General features: G+C 48.0%; 1 protein-coding gene across 1 annotated transcript in view; it reads left to right on the forward strand.

Annotated features, from left to right (window-relative positions):
• Positions 1–10,305: 10,305 nt before the first annotated feature.
• Positions 10,306–22,140, forward strand: part of LOC116566277 (centromere protein S) — a 12,757-nt gene continuing 922 nt past the window's right edge. Inside the window, exons 1-4 of the mRNA XM_032300363.1 lie at positions 10,306–10,484; positions 14,301–14,424; positions 15,103–15,136; positions 20,589–20,655. Coding sequence (XP_032156254.1) covers positions 10,434–10,484; positions 14,301–14,424; positions 15,103–15,136; positions 20,589–20,655 — 276 coding nt within the window. The 5' untranslated portion in view covers positions 10,306–10,433. The remainder of the gene's footprint in view (positions 10,485–14,300; positions 14,425–15,102; positions 15,137–20,588; positions 20,656–22,140) is intronic.

Raw genomic sequence — 22,140 nt, forward strand, 5'->3', positions numbered from 1 at the left:
CACTTTGGGAGACCGAAGCAGGTGGATCATGAGGTTAAGAGATCAAGACCATCCTGGTCAACAAGGTAAAACCCCGTCTCTACTAAAAAAAAAAAAAATACAAAAATTAGCTGGGCATGGTGGCGCGTGCCTGTAGTCCCAGCTACTCGGGAGGCTGAGGCAGGAGAATTGCTTGAACCAGGGAGGCGGAGGTTGTGGTGAGCCAAGATCTCGCCATTGCACTGCAGCCTGGGTAACAAGAGTGAAACTCCGTCTCAAAAAAAAAAAAGTAGAATAACACAGGAAACACATTTAGGATCATGCTTAACTCAGAGAAGGCAGGCTGGGAGAGTGCACCAGGGGCTTTAGTCCACTGGGCATGTTTATTTCTCCAGGTGGGCAGTGCGTATGTGGATGTTCACTCTAACAGGCTTTTTCTTTCTTCTTTTTTTTTTTTTTTGCTCCTGGCAAGCTGTGTGTGACATTCTTTATGCCTTTTTGTATGTCAAATACTTCATAATAAACTTTCTAGAGAATTACACTTTAATGATAGGCTTAGCTTGGTCTGATTTATTTCCTTTCTCACATCTGTCACTAAGTTAGGCCCAGGAATTCAGTGTGGGATTTCTTTTGCTCTGGAGTCTTTTGAGACAGAGTTTCACTCTTGTTACCCAGGCTGGAGTGCAATGGCTCGATTTCGGCTCACCGCAACCTCCGCCTCCTGGGTTCAGGCAATTCTCCTGCTTCAGCCTCCTGAGTAGCTGGGATTACAGGCACGTGCCACCATGCCCAGCTAATGTTTTGTAGTTTTAGTAGAGACGGGGTTTCACCATGTTGACCAGGATGGTCTCGATCTCTTGACCTTGTGATCCACCTGCCTCGGCCTCCCAAAGTGCTGGGATTACAGGCGTGAGCCACCACGCCCGGCCTCAGTGTGGGATTTTGAACAATCTAAGCCTGCTCCTTAAACAAGGCTTTTCACTTGATCTTATTTACTCAGAAAAAATAAAAACCTGCCAGCATACTGATACGATTATGTGGCCTAGGGCACGTTACAGGTTCCCTGCAGCGGTCTGACTTCATGATCTCCCTGGAGTGCTACGAAAGTCCTAAGAGTTGCCTAAGAGGAGCACATGGTGTCTGTGCCTTCACAGCTGCTGTCTACAGTATGACCTCTGACCGCTCGGAGCTAATGTGAAAGACAATTTTCATTCAATCACCAGCTTTTTATTTTTACATTTTGTTTAGAGATGTGATCTTGCTATGATGCCCTGGGCTCAAGCGATCATCCCATCTTGGCCTCCCAAGGTGCTGGGATTACAGGCCCTCCCTGCACATTTAAGAGAAGACCACATAGCCCCACGTGATGATTGTTCTTTTTTTTTTTTTGAGACCGTGTCTCGCTCTGTCACCTAGGCTGGAGTGTAGTGGTGCGATCTCAGCTCATCACAACCTCCGCCTCCCAGGTTGAAGTGATTCTCCTGCCTCAGCCTTCCGAGTAGCTGGGTAACAGGCGCCCACCACCATGCCTGGCTAGAGATGGGGTCTCACCATGTTGGCCAAGCTGGTCTCAAAGTCCTGACCTCATGATCCACCTGCCTCAGCCTCCCCAAAGTGCTGGAATTACAGGCATGAGCCACTGTGCCCAGCTGGGATTGATGTTTAAGGGTTGTGAAAGGCACTGCTCAAGGGGGATCTTTTGACCTGGCTCTGAGGTTGATGGAGGATGCTGCTAGAATGGAGAGATAACAGCAGGAGTCAGTGGCTAAGTGTCAACAGGACTTAAAGCTGGATTGCCCTGGATGTTTGAAACGGTAATGATCAGAAGGGAAACCACGCTGCCCCTTTCTGTTACCCTCCAAAAAGCTGCGAATGGTAGAGTTTGGTTTCAAATCCAGCCCCCTTGCTGACTAGCTATAAGACTTTGAGGAAATTATTTGCTATCTCTGTTCTCAGTTTCTCATTTGTAAAATGGGAAATGTGTTCTTGAGGCTATTTTGAGGATCCACCAAGGGAAAACAAAACAGTGCCTGACACATAATAAATACACAAGCAGGAGCAAAGCGGGTGTGGTGGCTCACACCTGTGATCCCAGCACTTTGCAAGGCCAAGGTGGGAGGACTGCTTGAGACCAGACTGGGCAACATAGTGAGACTCCCATCTCTACAAAAAATAAAAACTAGCTGAGCACGGTGGTACACACCTAAGAGTCCAGCTACCTGGCAGGCTGAGGTGGGAGGATCGCTTGAGTGATTGAGGTTGCAGTGAGCCATGATCACACATACTCCAGCCTAGGTGACAGAGCAAAACCCTGTCTCAAAAAAAAAGTTCAGGCTTGGTGGCTCAGGCCTGTAATCCCAGCACTTTGGGAGGCTGAGGCAGGTGGATCATCTGAGGTCAGGTGTTTGAGACCAGCTTGGCCAACATGGTGAAACCCTGTCTTTGCTGAAAATACAAAAAATTAGCTGGGCGCATGCCTGTAGTCCCAGCTACTCAGGAGGCTGAAGCAGGAGAATCGCTTGAACCCAGGAGGTGGAGGTTGCAGTGAGCTGAGATTGCACCACTGCACGCCAGCTTGGGTGACAGAGAGAGACTCCATCTCAAAAAAAAAAAAAGAGTGGCAGCAATTACTACCATTGAGTGTGCCTGACCCCTGGAGCAGGGTTGGTTGGGTTTTTTTTTTTTAGATAGGGTCTCACTCTTGCTCAGGCTAGAAAGCAGTGATTTGATCAACCTTGAACTCCTGAATTCAAGTGATCCTCCTGCCTCAGCTTCCCAGCTAACTGGATCTACAAGCATGTGCCACCATGCCCCACTAATTTTTTGCAATTTTGGTAGAGACAAGGTCTTACCATGTTGCCTAGGCTGGTCTCAAAGTCCTGGGCTTAAGTGATGCTGCTCCCACTTCAGCCTCCCAAAGTGCTGGGATTATAGGCATAAGCCACTGGGCCTGGCCAGCAGTGGTGGGTGTTTCTACTGAGAGAAACCAGATGTTACCTCTCAGCATCAGTGGTGGATTTGCTTTTCACCCAGTCCTCAAAAGGTTGCTGGTAGGGGTGCCTGTGTGTGCTGTGCAGCAGTGTAGAGGTTAAGAAAGGTCAGAGCTTCTCAAGCTGTAACCTGCTTACGACTCCCCCACTCCCACCACCACCTCCCTGAGACTTTGAAAAAGTAGATTCTGGGCCGGGCGCGGTGGCTCACGCCTGTAATCCCAGCACTTTGGAAGGCCGAGGCGGGTGGATCACGAGGTCAAGAGATCGAGACCATCCTGGTAAACATGGTGAAACCCCATCTCTACTAAAAATACAAAACATTAGCTGGGCATGGTGGCGCGTGCCTGTAATCCCAGCTACTCAGGAGGCTGAGGCAGGAGAATTGCCTGAACCCAGGAGGCGGAGGTTGCAGTGAGCCGAGACCGTGCCATTGCACTCTAGCCTGGGTAATGAGCGAAACTCCATCCAAAAAAACAAAAAAGAAAAAAAGAAAAAGTAGATTCTGATTCAGTGGACTGAGGTGGGGCCCTACATTCTGCATTTCTATTTTATTTTTATTTTTATTGAGACAAGGTCTCTCTCTAGCCCCGGCTGGAGTGCGGTGGCATTATCATGACTCACGATAGCCTCAACCACCCAGGCTCAAGTGATTCTTCCATCTCAGCCTCCTGGCTAGCTGGGACTCCAGGTGCACACCACCACACCTTGCTAATTTTTAAATGTTGTATAGAGATGGGATCTCCCTATGTTGCCCAGGCTGATCTTAAACTCTTGTGCTCAAGTGATCCTCCAGCTCAGCCTCCCAAGTGCTGAGACCACAGGTATAAGCCACCACGCCTGGCCCTGGGCTCCAATCTTGGCTCCACCACAAATTCAGTCTTACTTCACAAGTTACTTAACCTCTATGTGTGTATCTTCTCATTTTCTATATAGAAAGGATGATCCTAACACTGACCTCACAGAGCCGTTTTCAGGCTTAAACACAGGCACTTGGACCAGAGCCGGCCACGCAGTGAGCACTATTCCTGTTCATTACCTGCCTCGCCTACCTCCTGAAGTGAGGTTGCCAAATAATTCTGGGCATGGAAGGAGGTGGACAAAGGGGTTTTGCCTTTAGCCAAGTTAGTCCTGTCCAGCCCAACCCCTGAAGGGACAAATCTGGTGACTTCCTTCGGGTAGAAATTATAGGCCCCTAATGACTTCAGTCACAACTCTGCTTTACTGGGGACACAAAGGGACGTTGTTACAGACAAGGGTCAGAAAAGGAAGCAGAAGTTTTGTTTTTGAGACAGTCTTTCTCTGTTGCCAGGCTGGAGTGCAGTGGTGCCATCTCCGCTCACTGCAGCCTCTGTCTCTCAGGTTCAAGTGATTCTCCTGCCTCAGCCTCCTGAGTAGCTGGGATTACAGGTGCCCACCACGCCCCTGGCTAATGTTTGTATTTTAGTAGAGACAGGGTTTCACCATGTTGGCCAGGCTGGTCTTGAACTCCTGACCTCAAGTGATCCGCCCACCTCAGCCTCCCAAAGTGTTGTGATTACAGGCATGAGCCACCGTACCTGGTCAAGCAGAAGGACTGCTAAGCAAAGAGACTTCAGGTAAGGATTTGCAAGGGTTACCTGTCCTTTGAGGCAGATGTAGAGCCCATCTTTTTGGAAGGGGTGGGAACCTTCAGCACTCTCTGTTCAGCATGTGAGCCAATGCATCTGTTCACATTCTTTTTTTTTTTTTTTTTTTTTTGAGATGGAGTCTTTCTCTGTCACCCAGGCTGGAGTGTTGTAGTGCGATCTCAGCTCACTGCAACCTCCATCTCTCGGGTTCAAGTGATTCTCGTGTCTCAGTCTCCCAAGTAGCTGGGATTACAAGTGCTCGCCACTACGCCCAGCTGATTTTTGTGTTTTTAGTACAGATGGGGTTTCACGATATTGGCCAGGATGGTCTCGAACTCCTGACCTCGTGATCCACCTGCCTCGGCCTCCCGAAGTGTTTGGATGACAGGTGTGAGCCAACACGCCTGGCCCTCTGTTAATCTTATATGCTGTCCCAGTTGCTACAGACTGGTGTGTAACAAACCACCCCAAAGTCAGTTGTGTAAAATAACCACCATTTACATTTTCTCCTGATTCTATGGGTCAGGAATCTGGAAAGAGCACAGTGTGTCTCTGCTCCACAATGTCTGGGGCCTCAGCTAGGAAGACTTGAGAGCAGGGGTGTCACCATGGCTGGGGGTGTGGAGGGGTCCTTTCTCATTCATCTGGCAGTGGATGCTGGCCGTTGGCTGGGACCTCAGCTAGGGCTATAAGCTGGAAAAAGTACATGTGGACTCATCACATGGCCTCAAGCCACAGAAACATCTTGCTTGTTGGCCCAGGGCTCCGAAGGTAAATCTTCCCACTAAGGAGGCAGAAGCACATACATGGCCTTTTAAAGCCCAGCCGTGAATGTTCCGTGGCATGATTATAGCAGTATAAAATCAGTTCCAAGCAAGTCACAAGCCCCCTAGACTCAAGGGGCGGATTAGACTCTACCACTTGATGGGGGAGTAGAAGGTTCTAGAAAAGAACATGGATCAGGAGACATTGTTCTTGCCATCTCCATAAATTACAGCCTGCTACGTATGCTGATGCTGAAAAAGAAAATTTGTCATGTGGCCGAGTTGGGAACCGGCACTATTTGGAGGTTTTCCTGAAGGTCTCATACAATAAAAATGGTGTATATGGGCCGGGCGCGGTGGCTCAAGCCTGTAATCCCAGCACTTTGGGAGGCCGAGGCGGGTGGATCACGAGGTCAAGAGATCGAGACCATCCTGGTCAACATGGTGAAACCCCGTGTCTACTAAAAATACAAAAAAAAAATTAGCTGGGCATGGTGGTGCATGCCTGTAATCCCAGCTACTCAGGAGGCTGAGGCAGGAGAATTGCCTGAACCCGGGAGACGGAGGTTGCGGTGAGCTGAGATCGCGCCATTGCACTCCAGCCTGGGTAACAAGAGCGAAACTCCGTCTCAAAAAAAAAAAAAAATAATGGCGTATATGTAAGAATACAGCTGGGCGCGGGCACTGTGCTAGGTACCCTCTGTCCAGTGGTGAGAGAAGTCCAAAGTCCTGACCTCATGTGCTTACAGAATACGTGTAATATTTAATAGTTTATAAATTTTTATCTTCTCTTGAATAAATCTGTGAAATGGAGATTGAATTTTTTTTCTTTTGAGACATAGTCTCACTGTCACCCAGCCCTGGAGTGCAATGGTGTGATCCCTGCTCATTGCAGCCTCTGCCTCCCGGGTTCAACCGTGTCTCCTGCGTCAGCCTCCTGGGTAGCTGGGATTACAGGTGTGCCACCATGCCCAGCTAATTTTTGCGTTTTTAGTAGAGACGGGGTTTCACCATGTTGGCCAGGCTGGTCTCAAACTCCTGACCTCAAGTGATCCACCCGCCTTGGCCTCCTAAAGTGCTGGGATTACAGGTGTGAGCCACCACACCGGGCCAAGATTGATTTTTGTATCGACATTTTACAGTGCAGTTTTTTTTTTTTTGAGATGGAGTTTCATTCTTGTTGCCCAGGCTGGAGTGCAATGGTGAGATCTTGGCTCACTGCAACCTGGGAGGTACGATCCGCATCCCAGGTTCAAGCACTTCTCCTGCCTCAGCCTCCAGAATAGCTGGGATTACAGGCATGTGCCACTATGCCTGGCTAATTTTTGTATACAATTTTTTTTTTTTTGAGACGGAGTTTCACTCATGTTACCCAGGCTGGAGTGCAATGGCGCGATCCTGGCTCACCGCAACCTCCGCCTCCTGGGTTCAGGCAATTCTCCTGCTTCAGCCTCCTGAGTAGCTGGGATTACAGGCACGCACCACCATGCCCAGCTAATTTTTGTAGTTTTAGTAGAGACGGGGTTTCACCATGTTGACCAGGATGGTCTCGATCTCTTGACCTCGTGATCCACCCGCCTCAGCCTCCCAAAGTGCTGGGATTACAGGCTTGAGCCACCGCGCCCGGCCTTTAATTTTTGTATTTTGAGTAGAGACGGGGTTTCCCCATGTTGGCCAGGCTGGTTTCAAACTCCTGACCTCAGGTAATCCACCCACCTCAGCCTCCCAAAGTGCTGGGATTACAGGCGTGGGCCACCAAGACCAGCCTTACAGTCCAGTTTTAAGAAAAATGAATAATTACTATTGAGCTGAATATTTATGGAACCCTCTTTAATGTGGATGAAAAGGATTCGGAAAACCCACAAAGGTCTTTGTCTTATTTATGGTGAGGGCAGTGGATAAAACATGAACTCAGAAACCAGGCTGTTCACGATCAAACCTGGGCTCTACCGCTTGCCAGTAGTTTAGCCTCGGGCAGAGTTCTTCCACCTTTCTGTTTCCTCATGTAAAATGGGGCTAACAGCACCTACCTTTGAGGACAGATAAGATATTAAATGAGTGCCTAGAGCGAGGGCAGGTGCAAAGTGCTCGGTGTCATCACAACATTGTCAGCGGGTATGCCTGGCCTTGTTTCACGCTGCAGTGCAACACTGACATCTAGTGGTCAGGTTATATGGCTACTCCATCAAGTAAGAGTTTCAACCAAACATGAATATATCCTTTTTTCATTATTTATTTATTTATTTTTAGAGACAGGGTCTCATTCTGTCACCAGGCTGGAATGCAGTGGTGTGATCATGGCTCACTGCAGCCTTGAACTGGGCTCAAGTGATCTTCCTGCCTTGTCCTCCCTAAGGTTGGGGTTACAGGCTTGAACCACCACATCCAGCTCCATTTTCTGTAACGAATACCTCAGCCCTCGACCTTTTTCTCAGACCTTTTTTTTTTCTTTGAGACAGAGTCTTGCTCCGTCGCCCAGGTTGGAGTGCAATGACGTGATCTCAGCTCACTGCAACCTTCACCTCCTGGGTTCAAGCAATCCTCCCGCCTCAGCCTCCCAAGTGCTAGGATTACAAGCACGTGCCACCGTGTTCGGCTAATTTTTGTATTTTTTGGTAGAGATGGGGGTTCACCATCTTGGCCAGGCTGGTCTCGAACTCCTGACCTCAAGTGATCTACCTGCCTCGTCCTCCCAAAGTGCTGGGATTACAAGTATGAACCACTGCTCCTGGCTTCTCAGACTCTTAAGTGCCTCTGTATTGCACGCATGTCACTGGAATAATGTTCTTTAATCCTGGGAAGCAACTGCTTTAAAATGAGGGAACACAGAGGTAAAAGCACAGGAACTGCCCAGGATGAATTATTACTATTTCTTGAGCTCTTATGTGAGGCAATTGTTTAAACCTCACACCTAGCCTGTGAGGTTGGAACTACTGTCCCCAATTGATAAATGAGGGACATGCGGCTTGGCCAGGTCCTGTGACTTGCTTGGGGTCACCATGCTTGAGGGAGGGAGCTGGGCTCTGCAGCCACGGTGTGCTCTTGAGTGGAGCGGCTCACCACCCAGCGCCTGGGCTGCTCTCCTGCTGCAGGCCTGGGCTCACCCTGGACGGCCTAACTGCCCAGCCCATTAGGAAAATCCATCAGAGGCCTGCCCTGCTTGGCCCTGGAGGACTGTCCAGGTAGACTGGGATGTCCTCAGGGAGTAGTGGAAAGAAGCAAGAAGTACCTGTCATTTCTAGATGCCACCAACTGAGCAGATGCAGAGGAAGGTCCTCAGAAGGCTGAACCTCCAAAAAGCTTTGATCTGGGTTTCAGCCCTCGGCAAGTTTAGGGAACTTGAGAGATGTCCCTGGGAAAGGAAGACAGGGAGTGGCTTTATGTGCTTCCCTTCCAGTGTTTTTTTTTTTTTTTTTTTTTTTTTTCTTCAGACAGAGTCTCGCTCTGTCTCCAGGCTGGAGTGCCGTGGCATGATCTTGGCTCACTGCAACCTCTGCCTCGCAGGTTCAAGCAATTCTCCTGCCTCACCTCCCAAATAGCTGGGACTACAGGTGTGTGCCACCGCGCGAAGCTAATTTTTGTATTTTTAGTAGAGACAGGGTTTCACCATGTTGGCCAGGATTGTCTCAATCTCTTGACCTCGTGATCCGCCCGCCTCAGCCTCCCAAAGTATTGGGATTACAGATGTGAGCCTCCGCGCCTGGCCTTCCCTTCCATTCTAAAAGTAGCACCTACTGTGACAAATGCAGACTACAGAAATATAGGCAATAAATTAAAAACAAAAACCTAGAAATACAGGCAGGGCATGGTGGCTCACATCTGTAATCCCACCACTTTGAGAGGCTGAGGTGGGACAATTGTTTGAGGTCAGGAGTTTGATATCAGCCTGGGCAGCATAGTGAGACCTGGTCTCTACAAAAAATAAAAATTAGCCGGTGTGCCAGGGCACACCTGCGGTCCCAGCTACTTGGTAGGCTGAAGTGGGAGGATCACCTGAGCCCAGGAGGTCGAGGCTGCAGTGAGCCTTGGTTGAGCCACAGCACTCCAGCCTAGGCAGCAGACCCTGCCTCTCAAAAAACTACAACAGGCTGGGCGTGGTGGCTCACGCCTGTAATCCCAGCACTTTGGAAGGACCAGGTGGGCAGATCACAAGGTCAGGAGTTTGAGACCAACCTGGCCAATATGGTGAAACCCCATCTCTACTAAAAAATACAAAAATTAGTGGGTGCGGTGGTGCATGCCTGTAGTCTTAGCTACCCAGGAGGTGAGGCAGGAGAATCTCTTGAACGGGGAGGCGGAGGTTGCAGTGAGCTGAGATCTCACCACTGCACCCCAGCCTGGGTGACAGGGTGAGACTCCATCTCAAAACAAAAAACAAATAAAAAAACCCAAAAAAACTACAACAAAAACAAACCAAAATTGGGTTTGATGCTTTCACTTCGTCGTTAACGTAAAGGAAAAGTAGTAACACTGGTGTTGACAGAGAAGTAACCATACTTCTCTGTCAATGAATGGCAACGAGGCGGTTCCTGTTTCCAACTCACTGAAGGAAGTCACGGGGCGTTCATTCATTGTAGTTTGACTTTGTGACGCTCTTGTTGGTGATAGAATGATAAAGCTCATGGTAGATTTTACAAGATACACCTGAGGTACAGGTGCAGCGAGCTCTAGAATGTGTGCTGATGATAATGTATACTGCGTTACATGATCTGTAAATCGTGGGCTACGCATCCTTTACACTCCACTGGAACACGCTTTGCACTACGCACACACGTGTTTCGCGGAGAGTAGTGTTGAGCGCTGTGCCAGGCGCTGAGTCAGGCTCTGGGGTGCAGCAGTGACCCTGGCGGTCAAGCCCAGCCTCGCCCCGCCAGCTCCAACTCCGCAGAGAAAGCTGAACTGGGCGCTGGGGGTCGACCGCGGAGACGCCTCCGCGGAGCGCCGCCAGGGGGCGCGCGAGGCAGGCCAGAGCTGCGTACTTTGTCCCCTCGCGCGGCCCGTCGCCCGCACCGCGGCGGGAAAATCCGAGCCGGCAGCGTACCACCGCTGCTCTCAGTCCTCGCGCGTTTGCCCAGGGTCGGCCCGCAGAGATGGAAGAGGAGGCGGAGGCCGAGGAGCAGCAACGATTTTCTTACCAACAGGTACAGGAAAACTGGGGCCCGGGTGGGCTGGACCGGAACGGCGCCAAGTTTCCGTAGAGAAAAGGACCCCGAGGCCCCACGCGGCCTCTCGTCGGGGCTTGGTTGCTGCCGCGGGTGGTGCTGGGATGTAGTTTCCGCGGCAACGCGTCGGCCGTTGGGCTGCGCCGGCCCGGGAGGAAGCGGTCCTAGGGGAGCGCGCGGGCTCCGGGGTCGGGCGGCGAGAGGCCACCTTCTGGCTTTGCGATGAAGCCTCGGTTTCCCCTTCTCAGATGGGGTTGTCAGGAGGGTGGAACGTTGGCATTAGAGACACTGCAGGTGACGCCCGTAGCGCGGTGCGCGGGTCGGGTCGGAGCTCTGGAACGCTGGTCCTGGAGGCGTCGACCCTTTGTTACAGATCAGGGGCTGCGCCGCTGGGACTAGGTGCGGACCAGGCTTAGATGTGGGTTCGAATCTCCGCTCCGCCAACTCGTGATTGTACTGACTCTGCCCAAACGCACTTTTTTTTCCTCTGCAAAAATCGTCGTAAGAATAGCCACTTGCCAAAGTAGCTGCGGGCATCCCATTCGTTCCTTTCATAAGCGCCGGGCTTACAGAGCAGCAGAGGCTGAGAACGTTACAGTGCTGTGAAGAGGCGAAAAGCAGGACCCGGAATGGCGACCTTAAAGAGGACGGACTGAAGAAACGCAGGAATGAGCTCCAGAGGCGGGAGTTTCCGCTCTACAAAGTTAAATTGCAGCAGCTGTCTACCCTGCCCCTTGTATTTTGAGAAGTTCGAACCTTCAGAAAAGTTGGAAGAACATAGTACTGAACAGCTAGATGCCTGTCACCTCGATTTCACCACCAGTCAGCATTTTGCTGTTTGCTCCCTTTCTTTTCCCTCATCGGAGAATTAATTGTAAATATTTTGACACTTCGCCTTTAAATTTTAATTATTTAGTACACATCTCTCAATTTTAATTATTTAGTACACATCTCACTGGGGGCACGGTGGCTCACACCTGTAATCCCAGCACTTGGCTGGGTATGGTGGTTCATGCCTGTAATCCCAGCACCTCAATTACTTGAGGTCAGGAGTTCAAGACCAGACTGGCCAACATGGTGAAACTCCCTCTCCTAAAAATACAAAAATTAGCCGGGTGTGGTGCCTGTAATCCCAGCTACTCAAGAAGTTGAGGCAGGAGAATTGCTTGAACCCGGGAGGCGGATGTTTCAGTGAGCTGAGATCACACCATTGCACTCCAGCGTGCATCACAGAGCAAGACAAAACAACATCTTAAAAAACAAACAAAATTGGAAGGCTGAGGTGGGTGGATCACGAGGTCAAGAGATTGAGACCATCCTGATCAACATGGTGAAACCCCGTCTCTACTAAAAATACAAAAAATTAGCTGGGCATGGTGGTGCATGCCTGTAATCCCAGCTACTCAGGAGGCTGAGGCAGGAGAATTGCCTGAACCCAGGAGGCGGAGGTTGCAGTGAGCTGTGATCACGCCATTGCACTCCAGCCTGGGTAACAAGAGCGAAACTCCATCTCGAAAAACAAACAAACAAACAAACAAATAAAAGAAAGCCCAAGGCATTCTTCTACGTCATCTCAATACATTGTCCCATTCAAGAACTTTAATATTGATAAAACTATTGAATGTGCAGTACATTGTCAGGTGCTCCCACTTGTCCTAAAGATGTTTCTTTTCACTTTTTTCCTTCATCCAGGATTCAGTTAAGGATGAGGCATTGCATTTAGTAATCTTGTCTCTGGTCCTCCCTACTCTCTTCTCTTTTTTTGAAACGGAGTCTCCCTCTTGTTGCCCAGGCTGTATAGTGGTGGCTCGATCTCAGCTCACTGCAACCTCCGCCTCCCAGGTTCAGGAGATCCTCCTGCTCAGCCTCCCCAGCAGCTGGGATTACAGGCGCAAGCCACCACACCTGGTTAATTTTGTATGTTTAGTAGAGACGGGGTTTCACCATGTTGGCCAGGCTGGTTTTGAACTCCTGATCTCAAGTGATCTGCCCGCCTTGGTCTCCCAAAATGCTGGGATTACAGGTGTGAACCACTGTGCCTGGCCCACTCTTTTCATTTTTGTGTAATTAGTCCCTAGAACAGAACGTAGCTCTCAGTAGACAACAAATGCTTACTGATGAAATGAAGCTGCAAAGATGGGCTGAGAAATTTGCACCTCAGCTGTGATGAGACTGTAGAAGATTCCCCCCCATTCATGTAAACAACTGTTCTTGGCAGTTGGTAGACAGTAGTGAACACAACTGACAGGGTCCTGCCCTTGAGGAGTTTAGTGATTTAGTCTCTGAGTGCAGTGATGCCGCCAGCCCAGCCATGGGGAGGGGAGGAGGAGGAGGAGGAAGAAGGTCTGAGAAAAATTCCTGGAGCCAAGAGCATTCAGAATAATTCATATCCTGTACCCTGACCCCCACCCATACCCAGAAAAGATGACCTTGAGCTGGGCAGGGTGGTATGGGCCTGTAGTCTCAGCTACTCTGGAGGCTGAGGCAGGAGGTTCACTTGGGCCCAGGAGGAGTGTGCAGTGATCACACCTGTCATCTTCATGCCTTCCAGGTTGATGATGGCTCTTTGGCTCTCCTCCTGCCAGAGGCCTCAATTTACCTGGTCTTGTGAGGTCTGAAATTCAGGAAAGTAGATGCGCTCCTCATCTGCCTGGCCTCTATCCAGGGGTCCTGGACTTGTGCTTTTTGCAGTTCCTCCTCCTCTGGCCTATGCATTGAACACTTGCTGGTAGATTTTCTTCCCTCGAGGGTTCAGCTGTTCGGCACTGAGACAGAGTACCCACAGGTGGGCTCGCCAAGACTGTAGTTTAGTTTGTCTTACACTCGAGGCTCTTCCTTCCCTCTCGGCACTTTTCTGTAAGGGGCAGAGAGATCTTTTTCAGTACCAAAAAGGGTTGCCAAGGGACAGTGAGGGTCCCGTGGGGGTGGCCTCCCAACCCTCCAGATTGGGAGGGGACGAGTGTGCCCTCTTGAGCCTTTCCTGTGTTGTTCTGTACTTTTTTTTTTTTTTTTTTTTTGAGACAGAATCTTGCTCTGTTGCCAGACTGGAGTGCAGTGACATGATCTCGGCTCACTGCAACCTCCACCTCCCAGGTTCAAGCGATTCTCCTGCCTCAGCCTCCCAAGTAGCTGGGATTACAGGTGTGTGCCATCGTGTCCGGCTTTTTTTTTTTGTATTTTTAGTAGAGATGGGGTTTCACCATGTTGGTCAGGCTGGTCTCGAACTCCTGGCCTTGTGATCCACCCACCTTAAATTGCTGGGATTATAGGGGTGAGCCACCACACTCAGCCTGTCATGTACTTTTGTCCTCTGTGACATGCAGGCCTGGGGCTGCCAGGGGCTTACAGCAGAGGGATGGGACCTTCTGTATTTACTTGATTAACCGCCATAAGGGCAACATCTCCTGCCTGGTTTCTCACTGTTTCCCAAACACCTAGCATATGCCTTTACTCAGTCAGAGCTCCGTCTGCAGATAGTTTCGAATCAGTGAGTAAAACCACCCGGGGCCTTGGTAGGCACCGGTCTGACCTGTCTGTCTGCCTGCTGACTTGCCATCTAATTCCTTATTTTTACCTGCCATAAATCATAACCGTTAACAAGGAGGTAATGTTTCTACAAGTCACACTCCAGTGGGTCTCATTAACTTATTAGTACACTTGAAAAGCCACTCAACCATTATGGAAAGTGCCGAAGGAATTAGGCTTAGCAGACCCTCTCCTTTGTCTTAATTTTTTAAGGCTTGAAAAGCTCTTATTTGCAACCTCACCCATGAAATATTTCGATTTTTCCCCCAGAGGCTAAAGGCAGCAGTTCACTACACTGTGGGTTGTCTTTGCGAGGAAGTTGCCTTGGACAAAGAGATGCAGTTCAGCAAACAAACCATTGCGGCCATTTCGGAGCTGACTTTTCGACAGTGTGGTATGAAACGTTGGCCTCCCTAGCCATGTCTCTAAGCCCCAAAGGTCGATTTCACCTGGGAGCAGTGCGTGGGTGGGAGCTGTGGCGAGTCTGACCGAGAACATTGTCATCATCATACATTCTTCATGAAACGCCTCTCTTCTTGGCTTTGAGATGTGTATATTTTATGGAAAGAAGCATTTTTTCCCTATTATGCTAACACTGGGGCATTCACGCCTTTATTTTAGTGTTTTAAACTGCCCTGATGGCTGGAACATTAGACATTAAATTTTTTGTTTCAGTGCTTTATAAAATTTTTATATCACCCATAGTTGTTTTTGACAGCTGAGCTTGTAGCATCCATATTTGCTTAATTTCAGAGGGGAAATGAATGACCTCGCAAGCCTTAACTGTAGCAGAAGTTAAAGGATAGTTTCTAGAAACCAAAGGTGTAGTCATAATTAATAGAAGCCTTGTAATGAAGGGTGGAGGGCTCTGGGAAGGACAGGGAGGTCATGTGAATAAAGAAAGCTAAAAGCTCTTATGGAATGGTGGGGCTGCTGGAAGCGCCTCCTTTCACCTTTAAGAGGGTTTGTTGTATGAGTCACCATACTGGCTATAGAAATCGAGGTATTGCTTTTCCTGCTTCTGAAGTAGCATGGGAGGGAAACTAAAGTGTTTATCTTTTTTCTCTTTCAGAAAATTTTGCCAAAGACCTTGAAATGTTTGCAAGGTGGGTAGAGAACCTGATTATCTGCCACTGTGTCTCTGTAGTTCTCTGGAGCTCTCCATCTGGTGGGGTACATCAGGAGAGCCCTAGCTATTCAGTTTTCCGTGTGTTTTGTGGAGGCTGGTCTCTAATGATGGTTCTGCAAGAACACGACGCCTGCTTCAATCACGGTGATTCAGACTTGAGTATTTTTTGAAGTTTTCCAAGTATTTTTTGTTAACTCAGGTTATTCAGTTCTAAGTTAAAAAGGTGTGAATACTGTCTCCTGGACTCTGAATGGTGTGCCTGTGTGAAAAACCATGTTGCTGGGTGGTTTGATTGCTCAGGGTCTGAGAACACAGTGCCTGGAGGGAGCCGCAGCGGGTCCCAGAGGTAATTGCTTGCAGGTGCACACAGAATGGCAGGCAGGGGCTTTCATTTGCCACATTTGTTCCAAGTGAGACGCACTCTTTGGAAAGTGGGTGACTTGCTTTCGGCTGCTAAAGCCTGAGCTTTTACAGGTGATTTATGCTCAGCTCTTCAATTAGTACTGCAGGTAATTGAAAACAATTGCACTGAATTGCTTTTATGAAGCAATTTGAATGACGAAGGCCTGAAAGGGCGAAAGCTTTCTAATTTGCTGCCACTTGGATTCGGTGCCAGCCTCTCCCACACCCTTTACTTTTCACCTTGCTCCCGTTAGCTCTTTGTTTCCCAGATGCATGTTTGGAATGAATTAAAGCAGTGGGTTCTCAGAGAGCAGGCTCTCAATCTGTCCTATTCCTTTGGATATTCGTCCCTTAGCATCTTCAGCTTGGCCAGAAGGGATAAGATCGTATTAAGGGATACTGATAGCTCATGTGGCTTAGTCACTGTTGATTTAGGCGCTTGCCCTGGTGGGTGGCCCTCCTCTGCGGTAAAAGATGTTTATCACCTTTACTTGCTATTTCTTTGTTAGCTGTGGTTGGGGGGAGCAATGAAAATTTAAAATACTTAAAAACAATATATGTAAGAGACATAGGGTCTTGTTATGTTGCCCAGGCTGCTCTTGAACTCAAGCAATCCTCCTGCTTTGGGCCCCCAAAATGCTGAGATTACAGGTATGAGCTACCACGCCCAGCCTGAAAATACTTCTGTAAAAATTCTGTAAACAAAATGAAATTAGAAACAGCATAGTAACACATTAGGCTTTCAGATATTCTGTTTTTAAAAGTACATAAAAGGTTGCCTTTTTTTTTTTTTTTTTGAGATAGAGTCTTGCACTGCTGCCCAGGCTGGAGTGCAGTGGTACAATCTTGGCTGACTGCAACTGCTGCCTCCTGGGTTCAAGTGATTCTCTTGCCTCAGCCTCCCGAGTAGCTGGGATTACAGGCATGCACCACCACAGCTGGCTAATTTTAGTAGAGATGAGGTTTTGCCATGTTGGCCAGGCTGGTCTCGAACTCCTGACCTCAAGTGATCTGCCTGCCTAAGTCTCCCAAAGTGCTAGATTACAGGTGTGAGCCACTGTGCCTGGCAAAAGGTTGATTTTCTTTTGCTGGATACTGGCGGGGAAAGTGGTGTGTGAATGCGTGCGTGCGTGCGTGCGTGTGTGTGTGTGTGTGTGTGTGTCTCTTAGACTGTAAGCTCCACAAGGAAGGACAACATCTTTTACATAAAAGAGTTTGTGGAGGCCAGCAGCAGTGGCTCACACCTGTAATCCTTGCCGTTTGGAAGGCTGAGGTGGGCTGATCACCTGAGCTCAAGAGTTTGAGACCAGCTTGGGCAACAGGGTGAAACTGTCTCTACTAAAATACAAAAAAGAAATATTAGCCTGGTGTGATCATGTGCACCTGTAGTCCCAGCTAGAGGTAGGAGAATTGCTTGAACCCAAGAGTTGGAGATTGCAGTGAGCCGAGGTCACACCACTGCACTCCAGCCTGGGCAACAGAGTGAGACTCTGTCTCTTTAAAAAAAAAAAAAAAAAAAAAAAAGTTTGTGGAGAGGCTGACTCTGAGAACTGAGTGCAGAGTTCAGTGATGAGGCTCCAGGAGTCTGGGGTGCAGCCAGAGGCAGGGAAGCACCCCCTCTTTCTGGTGCAACCCACAAGTACAGGTTTTCTTTGAAGACTCATCCTTTGAATTCCAGTTTGCTTTCATACAAAAAAGCATTGTTTTAAAGTTTATCTTTGAATAAAATTGATATTCCTGGAAGGTCAGCTTCATTTATCTTGTGGATTTGAGTTGTCCCTGTCACACTCTCTCTACTCCCAAGACTATAATCACCCCAGTTTGAGAAAGATGTTCTGTTTCAAGTCATCTATGTATTAAGTAGTTTCTGTAGGCTGGCCTGGGAACCTAACCAGTATTTGTAACATTGTTTCATTGAGACAACTTTGTTTTCTTTTTCTTGTTTCTTTTCTTTTTTGCTTGATACAAGGTCTGTCTGTTAGGCTGGAGTGCAGTGGCAGGATCCTACTGCTACCTAGAGCTCCAGGGCTCCAGTGAGCCTCCCAGAGTTTTGGTATCACAGTCATGAGCTGAGCCACCATGCCTGGAATCTTTTTCTTTTTGGTGAGCTTGTTATGAGAAGTTTCTGTGAGACTACACATTTAAATTATTATTATTGTTATTATTATTATTGGAGTGGGAGGTAAACTTGAGAGCAGGGGCAACCGATGGAGTCTTGCTCTGTCGCCCAGGCTGGAGTGCCATGGCACGATGTCAGCTCACTGCAACCTCTGCCTCCTGGGTGCAAGTGATTCTCCTGCCTCAGCCTCCCAAGTAGCTGGGATTACAGGTGCATGCCACCACACCCAGCTGATTTTTGTATTTTTAGTAGAGACAGGGTTTCACCCTCTTGGCCAGGCTGTTCCCGAACTCCTGACCTCAGGTGATCCACCTGCCTCAGCCACCCAAAGTGCTGGGATTACAAACATGAGCCACTGTGCCTGGCCATTTCTTTTTTTTTTTTTTTTTTTTTTGAGACAGAGTCTCGCACTGTCACCCAGGCTGTAGTGCAGTGGCACCATCTCAGCTCACTGCATTCTCCATCTCTTGGGTTCAAGCAATTCTCCTGCTTCAGCCTTCCCAGTAGCTGGGACTACAGGTGTGTGCCATCACGCCCAACTAATTTTTTTTTTTGTTTTTGGTAGAGACAGGGTTTCACCATGTTGGTCAGGATGGTCTTGATCTCCTGACCTTGTGATCCACCCGCCTCAGCCTCCCCAAAGTGCTGGGATTATAGGCATGAGCCACTGTGCCTGTGCCCGGCCTTTTTTTTTTTTTTTTTTTTTTTTTTTTTTTGAAAAGGTGTCATCCAGGCTGGAGTGCAGCAGCTCAAGCTCGGCTCACTGCAGCCTCAGCCTCCTGGGTTCAAGCAATTTTCCTGCCTTAGCTTTCGGAGTAGATGGTACTACAGACACATGCCACCACCCCTGCTAATTTTTGTATTTTTAGTAGAGACAGAGTTTCACCATGTTGGCTAGGCTGGTCTTGAACTGTTGACCTCAGGTGATCTGCCTGCCTCAGCCTCCCAAAGTGCTGGGATTACAGGCGTGATCCACCACACCTGGCCAGAGAATACATATTTAAATTCTGAATAATCAATTCACCTGCAGACTTTGGAAAGCAGCTGCTAACCTGAGTTGTGAATTTCTTTTTGCATTGGGGTGATCTCGGCTCACTGCAGCCTCCATCTCCCAGGTTCAAGCCATTCTCCTACCTCAGTCTCCCGAGTAGCTGGGATTACAGGCACCTGACACTGTGCCTGGCCAATTTTTGTATTTTTAATGGAGACATGGTTTCCCTGTGTCAGCTAGGTTGGTCTCAAACTCCTGACCTCAAATGATTTGCCCACCTCAGCCTCCCAAAGTGCTGGGATTACAGGAATGAGCCACTTCACCTGGCCTGAGTTGTGAATTTCTTTCTTTAGCTTTGAAATCTCTAGTCTCCTAGTGTTGTTAACAATCAAACAATTTGAAGAAGATACATATTTTATAGGAAATAAATTCTGGGAACATTTGGGAATCATCTTTAAAGCCTGTGTTACAAAGCGTATTATGTGAAAAGTTGCTTTTTATTTTCCCTAGCTAGAGTAATTTTCTGGAGTCGGAGGTTTGACTTAGGAGAGTCTGTGATACGCAGTGGCTGGCAGAGGATGCCCCACCCCTCCACTGAGGGCCTTAGTGCAGAGATAGCTGAGGCCACGCTGAAGTGGTGGAGAGGACTGAGAACATTGTTTACTAAACACTTTCTTGTAAACAGATAAGTTCACTCTGTAAACAGTTCATTATGCCTGTTCCCTTTACTTACTCCTTTTACTGTACTTTAAGAAGAATGTAAATACAGACAGAGCAACCTGGCTGTGAGGTTGAGACTGGGCCACACTGTCCATGGGCACTTAATATTCTCCACCCAGAACATCTGTGGACTGGCCTCATTCTTTGTGGCTTCTGTTTCTCTCCTGTGTTCCTTGCAGGTTGCTAATTAGAAAGTTGTCTCTTGAAGTGGGTATTATCTCATGACAAGCAAATACTGTCCGTCATGATGAGATGACACGTGATATTTGTATATCAATATCAATATCATATGCAGAATGTGAAGGATTAATTTGGCCAAATTATGGAGAGTCATTTCTGTGTGGATTTATCTTTTACCTCCGCAGTTGTTGAGTGGGGACTCACCGTGTGTGCTGGCCACTTTGCTAGGTATTAAGGATGCAAAGATTTCTATTCCTGCTTGCAAAGTATCTGTGTATTTTGTGGGGAGGTTAGAAATGGCAAGAAAGAGTGTAATTGGAGTAATATATTAAATAGAGCTTATTGTCTCAAACTTTCTTTCCCAGCAAAGATAAGAGGACTAGAATGAGAATTTGAGTCCAACTTGTGAGTAAGAAGCAGACTCCAGTTTAAAGGATGTTCTTTGTTCTACCTGGGTTATTGGGGAGGGAACCCATTAATTACTTGTTGGGAATGGGGCATTAGGAGGCATCTGCATATGCTTTTTCCTGTAAGTTAGCCCTTGGAGAAGGGCAGGATCTTGATGGAAGTAAAGCCATGCTTTGTGGAGGTTCTCTTTGTTCTTCTGCTTCCTGTCTGTTTAAGCAGGTGCTCTCTGTATTGTGAGGCTGATTTTCTCTGCACTGCAGTGTACACTGACTTTCTTGCTTTTTCTGTGGCCTTAGCTGTGACCAAGCAAGCCACGTTTGGAAGGGCTCTAAGCCCTCAGCCCTCCTGTCTGCATTTTTACTCTTCGGGTACCCTTGGCCCTAAGCGGAGGTGGAGAGATGGGCCTCCGCTTTCTCCATCTCTTTACTTAATTGGGGTCTCAGGAACTTCACTAATTTTTGTGTCACTTTTGCTTAATGCCCTTTATCTAAAAGGATGGGCTACTTAGAGATCCCTGCTGGTTTGAAGTCTGACCGTGAACTTCTGTGTTTCATCAAAACTTTAAATAATACCAAACATTTTGGTGACTTGTTTCTGCCCTTTCTGCAGACATGCAAGAAGAACCACAATTAACACTGAAGATGTGAAGCTCTTAGCCAGGAGGAGTAATTCACTGGTGAGAGATGAATTTCTTTCCCCACTCCCCTTTCCCATCAGAATACATTATTCCCAATTAATCACTTGAAGCCATGAAGTTATTCCCCAGGGCACCTTGCATTAAAAACTAGAGATGGTTGAACCATTCAGACCTGCCTGTAATTTACAGTCTGGCTTTCATTATGATGGATTTTGCTAAGCCAATTTGAAATTTTCTAATCAGCACTCTCTGGGTTTTATAATTTGCCTTTTCTGTAATACTGCAAAACTTTGGTCCCATGTTTCATTTACAACATGATGTCAGAGACTGGTCACAGGCTAGAGTCTGTAGGGATAGTTTTGTTACTGTGTTCACAATTCTCTGAATGGGCCAGGTATGGAAGGAGTTTCTGTATGGCTGCATATGCAGAAAAAAGCACGTTTTCCATCTTTTCAAGTCCAGAAATCATTTTGACTAAGCCTCCGTCGTTCAGGTGAAGACTCGGAAATGCACTGGTCATCCCAGGCTAGTGCTCTGGCCAATGGCAGAGCCAGGCCTGGGACATTTCCTGATTGAGTCTCATGCTAGACGCTAAAGCACTGGGGGGCCCTCGTGTAATTCGGGCATCATGAGGGCCAGGGCTTTTGTCTCTTTGTTCTCTGCTCCTTCTGTGTTGCCTACAGCAGTCCTGGCACACAGGAGGGGCTCAAGAAATCGTTGTTGAATGAATGAATTTGTATAGCAGTTTACGGGAGCTTTTCCAGATACTCTTTAATGCTCACAGCTTTTTTTTTTTTTTTTTTTTTTTTTTTTTTTTTTTTTAATTTTTATTTTAGACATGCAGTCTCTCTGTGTTGCCCAGGCTGTTCTTGAACTCCTGGGCTCAAGCAGACCTCCCAGCTTGGTTTCCTAAAATGCTAGAATTACAGGCGTGTGCCACAACTTTTTTTTTTTTTTTTTTTGAGACGGGGGGTCTCACTCTGTCACCCAGGCTGAGTGCAGTGGTGCAGTCATTGCTCACTGCAATCCGGTCTCCTGGGCTCCTGTGATCCTCCCACCTGAGCCTCTTAAGTAGCTGGGACTACAGGTGCATACCACCACGCCCAGCTAATTTTTGTATTTTTTGTAGAGACAGGGTTTTACCATATTGCCTGGGCTGGTCTCAAACTCGTGGGCTCAAATGATCTGCCGCCTTGGACTCCCAAAGAGCTGGGATTACAGGTCTGAGCCACTGCACCCGGCCACAACTTTTAATAACAACACGACTTATTGGCTGGGTACAGTGGTTCACGCCAATAATCCCAGAAATTTGGGAGGCCAAGGCAGGAGGATTGTTCGAGCCCGGAAGTTTGAGACCAGCCTGGCCACATAGTGAGACCCCCATATCTACAAAAAACTTAAAAAAAATTGAAGCTGTATTTAATTTTAAGAAATATAACCCAGGCGTTTCTGTCCAAGTTCTTTGAGTCACCGGTGGTTGTGGAGGGTTTAATTTCGTTTATTTTATTTTTTTTTTTTTTTTTT

Source organism: Sapajus apella, unplaced genomic scaffold, assembly GCF_009761245.1.
Source record: "Sapajus apella isolate SASKATOON/1434 unplaced genomic scaffold, GSC_monkey_1.0 scaffold43, whole genome shotgun sequence".
In the NCBI taxonomy this organism is placed as follows: Eukaryota; Metazoa; Chordata; class Mammalia; order Primates; family Cebidae; genus Sapajus; species Sapajus apella.